This window comes from Hemitrygon akajei, chromosome 5, assembly GCF_048418815.1.
Source record: "Hemitrygon akajei chromosome 5, sHemAka1.3, whole genome shotgun sequence".
Lineage (NCBI taxonomy): Eukaryota > Metazoa > Chordata > Chondrichthyes > Myliobatiformes > Dasyatidae > Hemitrygon > Hemitrygon akajei.
The window spans coordinates 26,104,059-26,117,303 of NC_133128.1; the positions used below are offsets into that span (position 1 = coordinate 26,104,059).

The window sequence follows — 13,245 nt, forward strand, 5'->3', positions numbered from 1 at the left end:
AACTGGGTTTTGCACCTTGGCCCCGGCATAACACTGTCTCGTTTGGCTGTGTTCATGTCTGGCTGAGTGACAACTAAACTTGAATTAAATTGATTGCCCGGATGTTCTGACTGGCAGACTCAGCCACAAGTCATATTAAAATGCGCACTGCAGCAAAACCTTATTAATGTGCCCAACGCTTGTTTAATGGCTCCTCTTACCGCTGGATAAAGCTACATGCCTCCCCAGCGTCTGTAAATGCCTTCCATCGAGCAGTGGGGATATCATGCCGATCCATAAAGTCTTTTGCGAAATGCTTGCTGGCTTCCAGTTGTGTCGCCTTTGCTGAAGGGCCAAAACACCTCACTCCAGCAGCCATCAAGTCATCAACAATCCCTGAAGAGCACATGACGGGAAAGAAGAAACATCTCTTGAGCAACAGGTTCTGAACTGTCTCCAAACAGGCTTTTAAAAACATTACTCTTCAAGTTGGAAAAGTCTGAAGTGGTACACGAGGACAGGTTGAGCAAGCTAAGGTCTTGCTGTTTGGAGCGAGGGAGGATGAGAGGTGACTTTACAGAGGTGTGTAAAATAAAGGGCACAGATAGAGTGGACAGACAGTGCTCATTCCTCACCCTCCCCCACCCCAAGAGTGGAAATGGCTAATACAAGGGTGTATATTTTTAAGGTGATTGGAGGAAAGTATGGGGGGGGGGGGGGGAAATGTCAGAATGGGGAAACAGAGAATGCTGGGTGTGTAGAATGTGCCACTAGGGTGGAGGTAGAGGCAGATACATTCAGGACATTTAAGAGACTCGTAGATAGGCACATGGATGAAAGAAAAGTGGAGGGCTATGTGGGAAGGAAGGGTGGGTCAGATTGATCCTAGACTAGGCTAAGAGGTCGGCACAACTCTGTGGGCTGAACAGCCTGTACCGTGTTGTATTGGTCTATGTTCTAAGTATACTGACGGGATAGGGGCAGAGTGCTGGAAGGAACTTATGCCACATGCTTTTCCTCTTTACATTCTTTTCAAATGAACACCTGTGGCTCAGACAGTTTTAAATGTCCTTCCCCAATCTTCCTGTTATTCTGTCACATTATATGTAGACTAAACAAGCTTGTTACATTTTGATCCCTATAAAAAGGACATTTCTGAGCCAGATCACCTTCACAAATTCCAATCTTATTTAATAACTTAAATCTAAATCCCCTAGCTACCACTGTGGATTTGAAGTCCCGTCTTTAAAGCAACAATCCAGTCCTCTTGATATTAATCCAGAAACTTTATGCAACTGTGCCCCACCTACACAAGAGCTCTTTCTGAGCTGGCAACTGTTGAAGGACGATTGGTTGGCAATGCTGAGTTTTTAATTATTCTCCATTCTCAGATTGCTGGACAAAAGGGCTGATGGATGTTTGCCTGCTAAACCAGTTCAAGCAAGCCAATCTGGCCAACCCAGCTGAGGTCAACATTTCAGCTGGTTGACACTGGATAAACCCACATAAGTGGTTTGTTGTTGCTAAAACAGAAGGGCAAATCCTGCCACCTGGTGGCCAATAATGTTACATGCAGTCTTTAAATCTGTAATTCTGGCTATGGAATACAGAAACTCTGAGCACAAGACACAGCAAGAAATGATTGTAAACATTGCAGGCAGGGCGAAATGTCTCAGGAAACACGAGGAAATCTGCAGATGTTGGAAATTCAAGCAACACACAGAAAATGCTGGTGGAACGCAGCAGGCCAGGCAGCATCTATAGGAAGAAGAACTGTCGACGTTTCAGGCCGAGACCTGACGGGTCCTGACGAAGGGTCTTGGCCCGAAACGTCGACAGTGCTTCTCGCAATAGATGCTGCCTGGACTGCTGTGTTCCACCAGCATTTTGTGAAATGTCTCAGGGATGGTTTGAAAGCACATTCACTATCCTGAGATTTAGTCTCTAAGTTTGCATATAGCTAAAATAAGATCAAAATTAAACTTTCCTCAAAGGATTATTTAATGACACATAGAAAAATTTATACCTCACAACTTCATCCCAACATGTCTCCTATCCACGCAGCTCTGGTTTTAGTGGAAGTGTAAATGAGTCTGGTATTGAACCAGTGAACTTATGTGCATCAGAGTTAACAGACACAAACAAAATGCTGGAGGAACTCAGCAGGCCAGGCAGGACCCATGAAAAAGAGTAAACAGTCGACGTTTCAGGCTGAGACCCTTCATCAGGACTTGATAAGGGTTTCAGCCCAAAACATCAACTGTTTATACTTTTTCCATAGATGCAGCCTGACCTGCTGAGTTCCTCCAGCTTTCTGTGTGCTGCTTTGGATTGCCAGCATCTGCAAATTTTCTCGTGTTTGTGCATCAGAGTTAAAATGGCTTCCAGGTTTAACCCTGAGTGAGCTTTCCAGTCCTATGGATGATGAGGACAACTTTCTCAAAAAGATGCAGTGTCAACGTAGCAAGTATGTTGGGCCAAGAGGAGCTGAGAGCATTTCCCCCACCAATGACACTATATTCGCAACACCCCCACCCCCCCCAAACTCTCTCCCCCGGGGTCTGACTGTCCTAGAAGACGGGTGGTTTCCAATTGCCTCAGCAGACCCCACCACCCCAACATATACAAGGCAACTTTGGGGACGAGTTCTGGAGAATAACCCAAGATCACAGACATTCAAAAGCGCTAATGCTTATGTTTTACTTCAACAAACAAGTTCCAGGAGAGAGAGAATAAACAGGGGATTATAAAGAAAAATAAATCTCACAAAGCAAATATATACAGTTGGTTCCAAGATCAACCTCTACTAGTTCTGTCCAGTCCAGTGCCTTCTAAGTTTTTAAATAACTCAAGGCCCCTTCAAATGTTGTTACTGTGACTGCCCTTGAAAATGGTTCAAATGGATGATAGTACTTTTAGAATTTATTTTAATTTGACAGAAGCACCTTAGGTTATGGAATAACGTAAATACAAGTAAGCCGCTAAAAAAAAAAGCTTTAAGAAAGTATTTTTTATCCTAATAAACAGATTGCATTATGAATAGGGCTGAAGAAAATCAATGCCAAGCAAAACCAAAAATGGGCATTTCCGTAAGAAATAAGCAGTAATTCTTCAGGGATGGTAACAGACCCTGACAGTCCAATTATACCCATGTGACCATGTCTTTGAAGTGTGGAAGGAGCATCTGGAGGAAACGCACATCGCCATGGGGAGGACATATGAACTGCTTGCAGACAGCAGTGGGAATTGAACTCAGGGCACTGGTGCTTAAAGCATTACACTAACTGCTACACCACCATGGTGCCATATGCAAGTATTATTTATATTCTACCCTTCTATGGTACCTGTAGTACAGTAGTTACCATAATTTCAACTTTTTTTAATTTTTAAAAATTTATTTATAAAGCACATTTAAAAACAACCCACGTTGACCAAAGTGCTGCACAAACCATAACAGGTAACTAAAATCACAAATACAAGAAACACAGATATAAACAACAAGACACTCATCTTACAGGCACAAAATAAACACCATACGAGCCTAGGTACAAGACAAAAATCAGCCACATCAGGAAGATTCAAACGCTAGTGAACAAAGGTAAGTTTTGAGCCTGGACTTAAAAGAGTCGATGGAGGGGGCAGATCTGATAGGGAGGGGAATGCTGTTCCACAGTCTAGGGGCTGCAACAGCAAAGCCGCGGTCACCCCTGAACTTCAGTCTGCGATATAGGAGGGGGCCAGGCCATTTAGGGCTTTATAAACAAACAGGAGAGCCTTAGAATCAATTCTAAATCGTACTGGTAGCCAGTGGAGGGAGGCCAGAATATCAGTAATATGGTTCTTTTCCTGGCACCTGTCAGGAGCCTGGCTGTGACATTCTGGACCAGTTGCAGGCGGGACAGGGTCGACTGACTAATCCCTGTATACGGGGGGTTGGAGTAGTCCAAGTGGGGGGATATAAGGGTGTGGATGACTTTCCCGAGATCTTTGAAAGAGAGAAACGGCTTGATTTTGGCAACAGTACGAAGCTGGAAAAAACTGGATTTACTACTGCATTAACCTGCTTGTCAAACTGAAAGGTGGAATCAAATATCACACCAAGGTTTTTGACATGGAGTTTGACAAGGGTGGACAGGTTACCAAGACTGTTGGTAGTCACTTTGATGGAGTCGGGGGGACTTGCCTTCACTCAGCTGTAGGAAGCTGTGTGCCATCCAACACTTTATGTCCTCAAGGCAGTTCGTGAAGTTGGCTAGATTTGACTGGTCGTTTGGTTTCAAGGGGAGATAAAGCTGGGTGTCGTCAGCATAACAATGGAAGGAACTGTCATGTTTTTGAATGATTTGGCCGAGGGGAAGCATGTATATAGAGAAAAGAATGGGACCTAGGATGGAACCTTGTGGGACGCTGCAGGAGAAACTAGCTGGGGTAGAGGAAAATTTGCCTATGTTGACAGAGAAGCTTCTATGTTTGAGATAGGATGTGAACCAGTTCAAGGCAGTGCCATCAACACCAACCCCGTACTGGAGACGGTCTATTAAAAAAACGTGATCCACAGTATCGAATGCTGCGCTGAGGTCAAGAAGAATTAGGACGGCAGAGTCACCTGAGTCAGTAGAGAGGAGCAGGTCATTGTACACTTTCAGCAGGGCAGACTCTGTGCCTGAAAACCTGACTGAAATCTTTCCAAGATGTTGTTTTGGTGTAGGTAGGGCAGCATTTGACTAAGAATAACCTTTTCGAGAACCTTTGACAGGAATGGAAGTTTAGAAAAAGGTCTGTAGTAACTATGGTCTAAGTTAAAATCAGAATAGAGCTGCAAGTCTAGCAAACTAATCAGGAAAAGTATTGAACACCAACTGAACAGTGTCACATCTATGCAGGTAACAAAACCGTAGCATAATGACATTGTTCAAACTGCACAACTGACCAGCTTAACAATCCATGGTGTGCTTCACAGTCTGTGGGCACAAAGACACACATTGTAATACAGTTGGGCAGTCAGACACCACTTCAGCCCTCAAAATCCCACTGACGCTTTTAAAAAACATGAAGCTGCTGAATGAAGTGCTTTCCTAGAAGAAAAATAAGGAATCTACCAATGACACAAATAACATCTTACAACAATAAAAACTAGAAATCATTCTGAGGGTTAAGAGAAAAATAATATTTGGCATTTACCTGGAAAATAATGAAAAGATTGAAAGATATTTATAAACGTGCAAACAGAAAACATCCTATTAACCTAAACCATTAAGGAGATTCCAACTAGACCTTTGCGTTTATTAGGTTATTAAGTTGCATTAATGTTATTCATTACTGGTCAAAACCAATGATGCACTAACATAGAGCCAGTTCAGAGCAGTGCCACTCTCCTGTAGCCCAGTGTCAGAGACACTGTGTTTACCTGCAGCAAGGGGAGCCTCCGGACCAACCACCACCAGGCCAATGTTGTGGTCTTTGCAGTATTGGGCAAGAATTGCATGATTGCTGACAGAAACAGCTGCAACGAAAAAAAAAACAAGACTGTTTGCACAATGCATATGGAAAGATAACTTTTAAGGGAAATCTTTTGCAAGATGATTCTTTGAATTTACAGGTTACCAAAGTAAAACTATACATCATCATATTAACTGCATGGACAAACCTCTAGCTTCAACTTCAAAGAAACTGATCTCAAAATTAAAATCTTTATACCAAATGTACTGTGGGTAGCTGCAAACTTCATATGTTTGTTTCTTATGGTGTTGACTAATATTCAAAACTCATTGTGCCAATCCAACCATTTGGCAACTTTAACATTAACGCAAATTTGTTAAATTTTAACACCGAGAAAAGTATTATATCACTAGTTCTGTTTAGCCATAAAAATTGAGAATAATTTGCATTGTTACCACAGATTTATGAAATGACCTTTGCCTCAAAGCAAGAGGCAGACATATTTAAGTAGGTCACTTGCTTTCCTCTGTGAACTTTGATTATCAATATCAGAAAGGTTATCTACAGACAACAGAGATAACCGAGGACTTTTACAACTAATGCACAGATGAGAAGAGGTCTGCTGAGCAAAGGCAATGGAATGATAAGTGTTTTGCAATGGCCACATAAATCCATAGATTAGATGGTACTCCCTAACTATGAACAGATTAGATACATTAAAACTAATAGAAATCAAAAAAGGAAATACACAAAATAGTCAGCATCCTCCCCTTTCAATCATTGTGGATTTTAATTTGTTCTGTTTAAATTTTCAATTGTTTACACTTGTACTTTGGACAAATAAAATTATCTGATGTTATCCCAAGGGGATCAAGGATAGACCTTCATAGCTCAGAGTATTTAAACTGTTTCTGAAGTAAGACCAAGATTTCAGCATGCCATTGGGTAGAAGATAGTCACATTAAATACACCCACACATGGCGAAGAGTTCTGGATTGTGGAGGCAACATCAAATACAGGATCACTCAAAACTGCCACCATCTGTACCCCCGAACAAAATGAATGGAGTACCAAACAGGTTTGAAAATCAAGTAGTTTCATCAGACATCAGACTTACAAAAACACAATAGATTTTGCAGCATAATTTCAGAAAATTCTAAAGAATAACACGATTTCCAATCTTCACTCCATCAAGAGTTCCTCTTTGCTAGTCCAGACTGTTAGGAATTAATTATACATTGCCCATCTTTAATACTTTTATTACATTAATTGTAACAACTAAATACATGTACCCGAACTGCACAGTATATTATTAAATTACCTGCTTACATATCTATTAACATGAGGACAGTTGTACTTTTTTTTTGGTTTGTAGTGATGGTTTTGGGAACAGCGTGGGAAGTTAGGGATCAGGTTAGAGTTTAGGGACAGGGATGAAGAGGATTTAGAAGTCAGGAGTAGTAAATGAAGGATCCCAGAAGGATTTCAGAGTCCAGGTCGAAGCACTCCGTGGACAAATATCAGAGATCCTGGAAGCCGTGTCACAGTCACTGAGGTCCCTCAAGTCAAAGATCCGTGCGTGTCCAGAAGTCAAGGCCTGAACGCCAAACCTGCGATTAGCGAGTCCTGGGGTGAAGTCTGAAGATAGAGGCCCAAAGTCTGCAAATCTGAAAATCCAGGGACAAGGACTGGAGGGGGGCCGGGCCTGGGGTTGGCAGCAGGTCTAGGTGTGTGAATGGGGAAGGGGCTTGTTTCGTTGTTGTTGCTGCGGCTTCTATCATTCCATGGAACACTGTGGGCACGCTATGTGAGGCGATACTTGGGGCCTGCCCTGAGCACATCCGTGGATGTGCTGAGTTTTAATGCAAGTGACACAGTTCAGCATGTTTTGATGTCCATGTGATGAACAGATCGGAATAGGGAGGTAAAGAATAACATGCAGCAATTTCAAACAAACAGAATAAAGGAAGCTCTCACCTGAATTTGAGATTTTGCCATTGTCGGCTGTCCCTGCATTCCCTGGGGCAACCCAAACCTGCAGGACGTGCGGTGACTGGGCCAGTTTCCATGCCAATGTGTGCTCGCGTCCTCCACTGCCAATCACAAGCACCCGTTCTGCCATCACCCTAAAGGTTAACATGGTTTGGTTACTGTAGCATAACGCTTCCTGAGCTCACAAGAATTAGCACAGCACACTCCCAGTCACTGATCCACAGCTCCTGTTCTGCCATCACCCTAAATGTTAACACGGTCCTGTTTATTACAGTAGGTCTGCACCTCTTTAGCTCACAACAGTAAAGCAACACAGCTTTCATTGTGCTCCCAGGAAATCTGCTGCTTGAGAGGTTAGCACCCCAATACAGAAATATGAAATCACAGAAATAAGCATCATGTTTTCTACACAATTTGGGCCTTTTAAATTCTATTATAATCAAATTCATTGACAGATAAAAGAATCAGCAGGTGTGAAAAAGATCTTTATAACAGCAAAAATAATGGTTATGGTTAGAGTGAAGGTGGAGAGACCCTTTCCTATAGTGGGTGAGTCTAGGACTACATCGCCGCAAAAGAGGAGGACCTCACTTTAGAACAGAGATGACTGGGAATATTTTTCTAGTGGGGAATGTATGGAATTCATTGTCACAGGCTGCTGTGAAGGTCAAGTCATCGAGTATAGTTAAAGAGGAGGTTGATAGGTTCTTGATTAGTAATGGGTGTCAAAGGTCACAGGGAGAAAGCAGGAGAATGGGTTGAAAGGGAAAATAAATCATTCACAGTGGAATGGTGCAGCAGACGCAATGGGCCAAATGGCCTCATTCTGCTCCTATGCCTCATTAAGATTTTAGTCTTGTCCCACCTCTGCAAAAACAAACATGATTAAATGTACCCACATTTCAACGTAGCAGCCCATGAAATCAAAATATTAGATCTCAATGTAATAGCAAAAGAGCAGCACTAATTATAAATGGATCTTACTTGCTAAAACTCACTGTCAAAACTGACCTTTTAAAGTAGCTCATGAGATAAAGCAACACATTGTAAAATCAAAGTTTAAAAGGAAGGAGCGATGTACTTAATATCTGTTGATACTTTGAAAGTAAACCACTTCAATCCAACATACTTCAAAAATATACTTCAAAATTCACTCTGTACAGATTGGAAAGATAGTTCCAGCCACTGACTGTGATATGAGAAGTCACAGACAATAGAAGACTCAGATATGTAACATGCTTCACGAGTGGAGAAATGCAGACTGACCTCATGATCTACTCGTGCTTTCCAACCACTCAGATAATAGGCTCTTATTAACAAAACAGGCTCAGCCTCAGGTTCTATATATGGAACTAGAATTTAATACAGAAATTACAGATATACTGATCGTAAGACAAGTTTGGACAAGACGACTATTTAGGCTGCCTTAATTCTCGCACCTTGAAGATCCTCTGTGACTGTATCTTGATGTTTCCGGACAATTTCCCTAGCTTCGAGCATTTGTTGGGAATCCTGACACTTCAGCAGAAAGAGTGTACCATGACTCTCTCACCGTGAAACATGCTTTTTAAACCTATCTGTAAAACGGTTTCACACACATCTGATTAAAAAACAGCATGGGCCAGAGGAAATGGCCTTTTACCTCATGCAACTTTTGAACATCACTCAACTTCACTTGCCCAATCATTGAACTGTCCCATACCAAAGGTCTCATTTTCAAAGACTCTTCATCTCAATATTTATTGCCTATTTATTTATTATTGTTATTACTTTTTTCTTTCTTTTTTATTTGGTTGTCTCCCCTGTTGGTGCAGTCTTTCAATTATTCTATTATGATTATTGAATTTATTGAGTATGCCCACAGGAAAATGAATCGCAAGGTTGTGTGCAGTAATAAATGGACTTTAATAATAAATTTACTTTGAATTTTGTATCACATCTTTACTGTTTGATATGGTAATCACTTTTACCTTTTTAGTGAGGAGAGGGAAAAATCAGTTGCTTGACATCATGGAGATCTATAGGAACAAGCATGGAATGGAAAGTGAAATTGTGACAGCTGCAGAACGAAGAAGAATTACTACCTCTTTACCATGAATGTCTTGGTAGCAGGTCTACTACACGTGCCTTACAGGTGGTAGCTAGAGGACAATGACTTACGGCAACCAAGACATCAGAGAAAAATGGACGTGGAGGAGACGAAATGTAATCTCTAGAGACCAAATCCCAAGGGCCAATGCTGCTATCTCCAGCCCTATGGGAGCAAAGCCACCAGAAGTCAAGGTTGTCCAAGTCATAGCTGGCAGAGATCAGTGGAGCTCGAGTCAACTATTCTATTTTCAGAAGGGGCAAATTCCCAATCCACTCTCTAAACTTCCCATTCCTCATCTCTCTATTATGTAGGAGCACGTTTGCAATGCAACACAGACCTTGACAATAGTCAAGGGCACAGAATGAAGCTTTGCACCAGTCTCCACGAGAAAGAATTCAGTGGCCACCTCAGCTACAAAATTCTGCTCCCACCAGAAGGAAAATTCACATCAAAACACTGGACTGTCTGAGTGTTTGCTCAAGAAACAACACTGCACAATCTCATGGAAGAAGATCAATATGTATTTCCTATCTACTGCATGAGACTACCTACTGTCTCAGAGCAGCCCATCGTTTATCCCTTATTTGCAATTAGGCCTCAAGTGTACTAGAAAGTCAAAGCCTTTTGATAACCAATTACCTTTACAAGGAAAGGCCTCCATTAGGAGTAAATGTCAACTGAATGGCTGAGCTACAAGATGGTCTCAAATCGCTCAGTGAATACCTCTGGTATACCCACTATCCTATACATGCCTACAGCAGTCTCACATTGATTAAGTCATAATCTCAAATCCCTGTTAAGCACAACCTGTGAAGGAAAGAGATATTCCAAACAATGGGCGATTTTCTGTTTTGTGACCACATTGTAGCCACCTCCTTGAACCCACGATAATAATTTACTAAAATCGCAAGTCAGAATATCATTACCAATCTGTACAAATCAGCAGGTACAATGGTGTGCTGGTTAAGTTGCTAAACTAGTAGCCAAGAGATTTTAGTGATTGATACCTGGATAGTTGTTTTGAGTCTCACTATGGAACGGGGGGCTATTTAAATTCAAGTCATGAAATAAATCTGGAACTAAAGCTCATCCAGTAATAGCAAGCAGGATTGTCATAATAAAAAAGTCCCATGTGATTCACTAACATCCTTCAGAAAATGAAGCCTGTCATCCTCATTCATCCAGCTGAAGTGTGGTGGAAGATTGTCCAAATGTAGTCAACTTTAAAAACTCCTGCTTAACTCAGAGGCGTTAAGAGATGGAGTTTAAAAGCCAGCAACCTGCTTTCCATGAATGCATAAATAAAAGGAAGTTTAAAGGCAAGACCAGCTTAAGCATTTATAGTGTATTCTCAGCAAATCTTTACTGAATACTTTCCAAATTTGAATGTTTGGCCTATTTAGTCTGAGCTGGGCAGATAACACAGCCACAGTGTTTGTCTGTAGGCAGGTAAGGGTGTAGATGGGGGTATCAGCTCAATTTCTCTGTGTTTCTCACTTCATTCCTACTGGTTATAAGTGTAAAGTTACTGTCAAGAGTGCCAGAAGCCAATTCTTGCTCCACACTGCTGTCCCTCTACACCCAATGGGCTTGTAACATTACGATTGCCATCACTGATAAAGCCAGTACTAAATTTCCAGTCTATACTTGACTAGCCTTCAACTAACAATGAAGCTTCACCTTCAAAACAGGTCAAGCTCTGAAAATTGACCAGATTTTTCAGAATTTTTAGCCATCCGTATGTACCATTACTATACTCCCTAAATAACGATCCCTCCAATCCCACTCCAAAACTCTCATCCATGGATGAGCTTTAATTCCTACGTTTATCTTCGGAATTACTCATTTTAATTCTTGCAATCTGTCATGCAAAGATTACCTATAAAATACATTATTTATAAATTTTAAAGTTAAAATATTAATTATTTGCATTTACATAACTTATGTAGCAAAATATTCAAAATCACGTTACTGGAACATCACTAAAAATACAATGTGATATCGGACAAATGTTTAATTAGGAAGATCATTTTAATGGGCAAAAACAGTTTACATAGTGACTTTCACAGTTTAGGGCCTAGGTAGTTAGACTCAGCCACCAGTGTAGGAATGAGGGAAATCAGGGAAGCATTGGAACTGAAAACTGGAGGAATGGAATGGCTAGATGTATTTAGAGAGCTAGAAATGGGAGGTCATAGAAGGACACACTCATATGAAATTTATATTTAATATATGTTGGGAGCATATGTAAAATCTGAATTTATGCATTTATCATAAAGATGCCAGAATATTTGATTTCACTCCGGGTAAAGTTGCTTTGCCTACCCTAATAAGAATGAGAACCACTGTGGAATTTTTCAGTAAAGAATATCAGCATAAATAAATACTTATTTTTTTTAGGGTAACTGTAGTTGTTGCAAACAAAGATCAGGAAATCAAAGTCAGAGATTTTTGCAATCTGAGTTTTATTTCAAAAAACAATAGATTTTTATAAATACCATTTTTTTTTAAGTTATGAGATAAACTCTAACCCTGGTCTTGCTCACAGCGAGACAATAGGTAGCCTTGGTTTAAATAAAAACAGAAATGGCTGGAAACACACAACAGGCCAGGTAGTAATTGTGGAAAGAGTTAACACTTAAAGCACCTGATTCTTCCTCCTTTGAGGAGCATTGAGAACTCCGTTTACAAACACTGCTGACCTGCCCAGTTTCTCCCAGCATTTTCTTGTTTTGGTTCAGAAGGTCAGCATCTGCATTTTTCCCCATTTTCAATCACTAGTCACCCGAGTGAAAGGAAGTATCGATTGCTTCTGCAAAGACAACCTGGGGGCTCTTTTTTTTCCCGCCTGAGGTGAATTTCATATCTTAATTGCCGAACTTGTTTTAAGAGCACTTCGAACATTTTTACTCACATCATTAATGAGCAGAAACGCCTTGACCCAAACAAAAAAAATAAGCAGAATCAGATTTCACAATCACCACATCACTGAAGTTGAAAACGTTTTAAGTCATCAAAATCTCCTTGATACTTCTCATTTCTGGTAACAATGACCGAATCCACGCTGCAACACTCCAAATGCTTTCACTACTAGAAGATAATCCAGACGAGGCCACTGTTATATTACTATTTGGGGAAAAAAAAGTCAAGTGATAACTATTATCTGAGCTCTAAACGCAGCACAGGCAGTTCTCCTACAGACTACACTATCGCTTACAATTCAAAGCGATGAAAGACGAGAAAAAGAAATGCCGTAAAACGATTTAAAGTAATAGCAGAAGTCTGCAACCTCACCTACGGATCTTTGAAGCCCAGACAACAAACACGTGCTGCAACAGGAACCAGGGCGGATAAAGTCACTTCTTTACGCTCAAATGGCGCTGCAAAGATTCGCCGGAGCGAAACTCCGCCCTGGCGAAGTTACTCAAAGCGCAGCCAATCACAAATACCTGAATCTACAAGTCTGCGCTGTGTAACGAGCAATGGGAGATCTTGGCGTCGAACGTCTGTTAAATGAAATAACTAAAGGGGCATGGTTTTCTGCCATTGATATTTAAAATATGAATTTGATTTTTTTAAAAAATATAAACAGGTTGTGAATGGAAGAAATCGTGGTGTTTGTAGTTCCTATTTTAATTTGTTTTGCAACAAAGGACGGGGCTCAGGCCCAGCTAAAATTACAGATTTTGTCCTGCAAACGTTAAAGGGGCCGTGTTGATCCTAAAATGAGGGTCTTGAGTTTC

General features: G+C 40.9%; 1 protein-coding gene across 3 annotated transcripts in view; it reads right to left on the reverse strand.

The window, feature by feature from the left end:
• The window catches only part of gart (phosphoribosylglycinamide formyltransferase), a 54,731-nt gene extending 41,820 nt beyond the window's left edge, over nt 1-12,911 (reverse strand). Inside the window, exons 1-5 of one of the 3 annotated variants that reach the window (XM_073045046.1) lie at nt 12,797-12,886; nt 12,417-12,628; nt 7,396-7,544; nt 5,387-5,482; nt 201-375 (exon numbers count right to left, since the gene is read on the reverse strand). In XM_073045046.1, coding sequence (XP_072901147.1) covers nt 201-375; nt 5,387-5,482; nt 7,396-7,544; nt 12,417-12,421 — 425 coding nt within the window. In that variant the 5' untranslated portion in view covers nt 12,422-12,628; nt 12,797-12,886. Of the gene's footprint in view, nt 1-200; nt 376-5,386; nt 5,483-7,395; nt 7,545-9,380; nt 9,429-12,416; nt 12,629-12,796 lie in introns of all 3 variants that reach the window. The other 2 variants (XM_073045048.1, XM_073045047.1) reach the window with 2 other exon arrangements.
• Nucleotides 12,912-13,245: the final 334 nt, after the last annotated feature.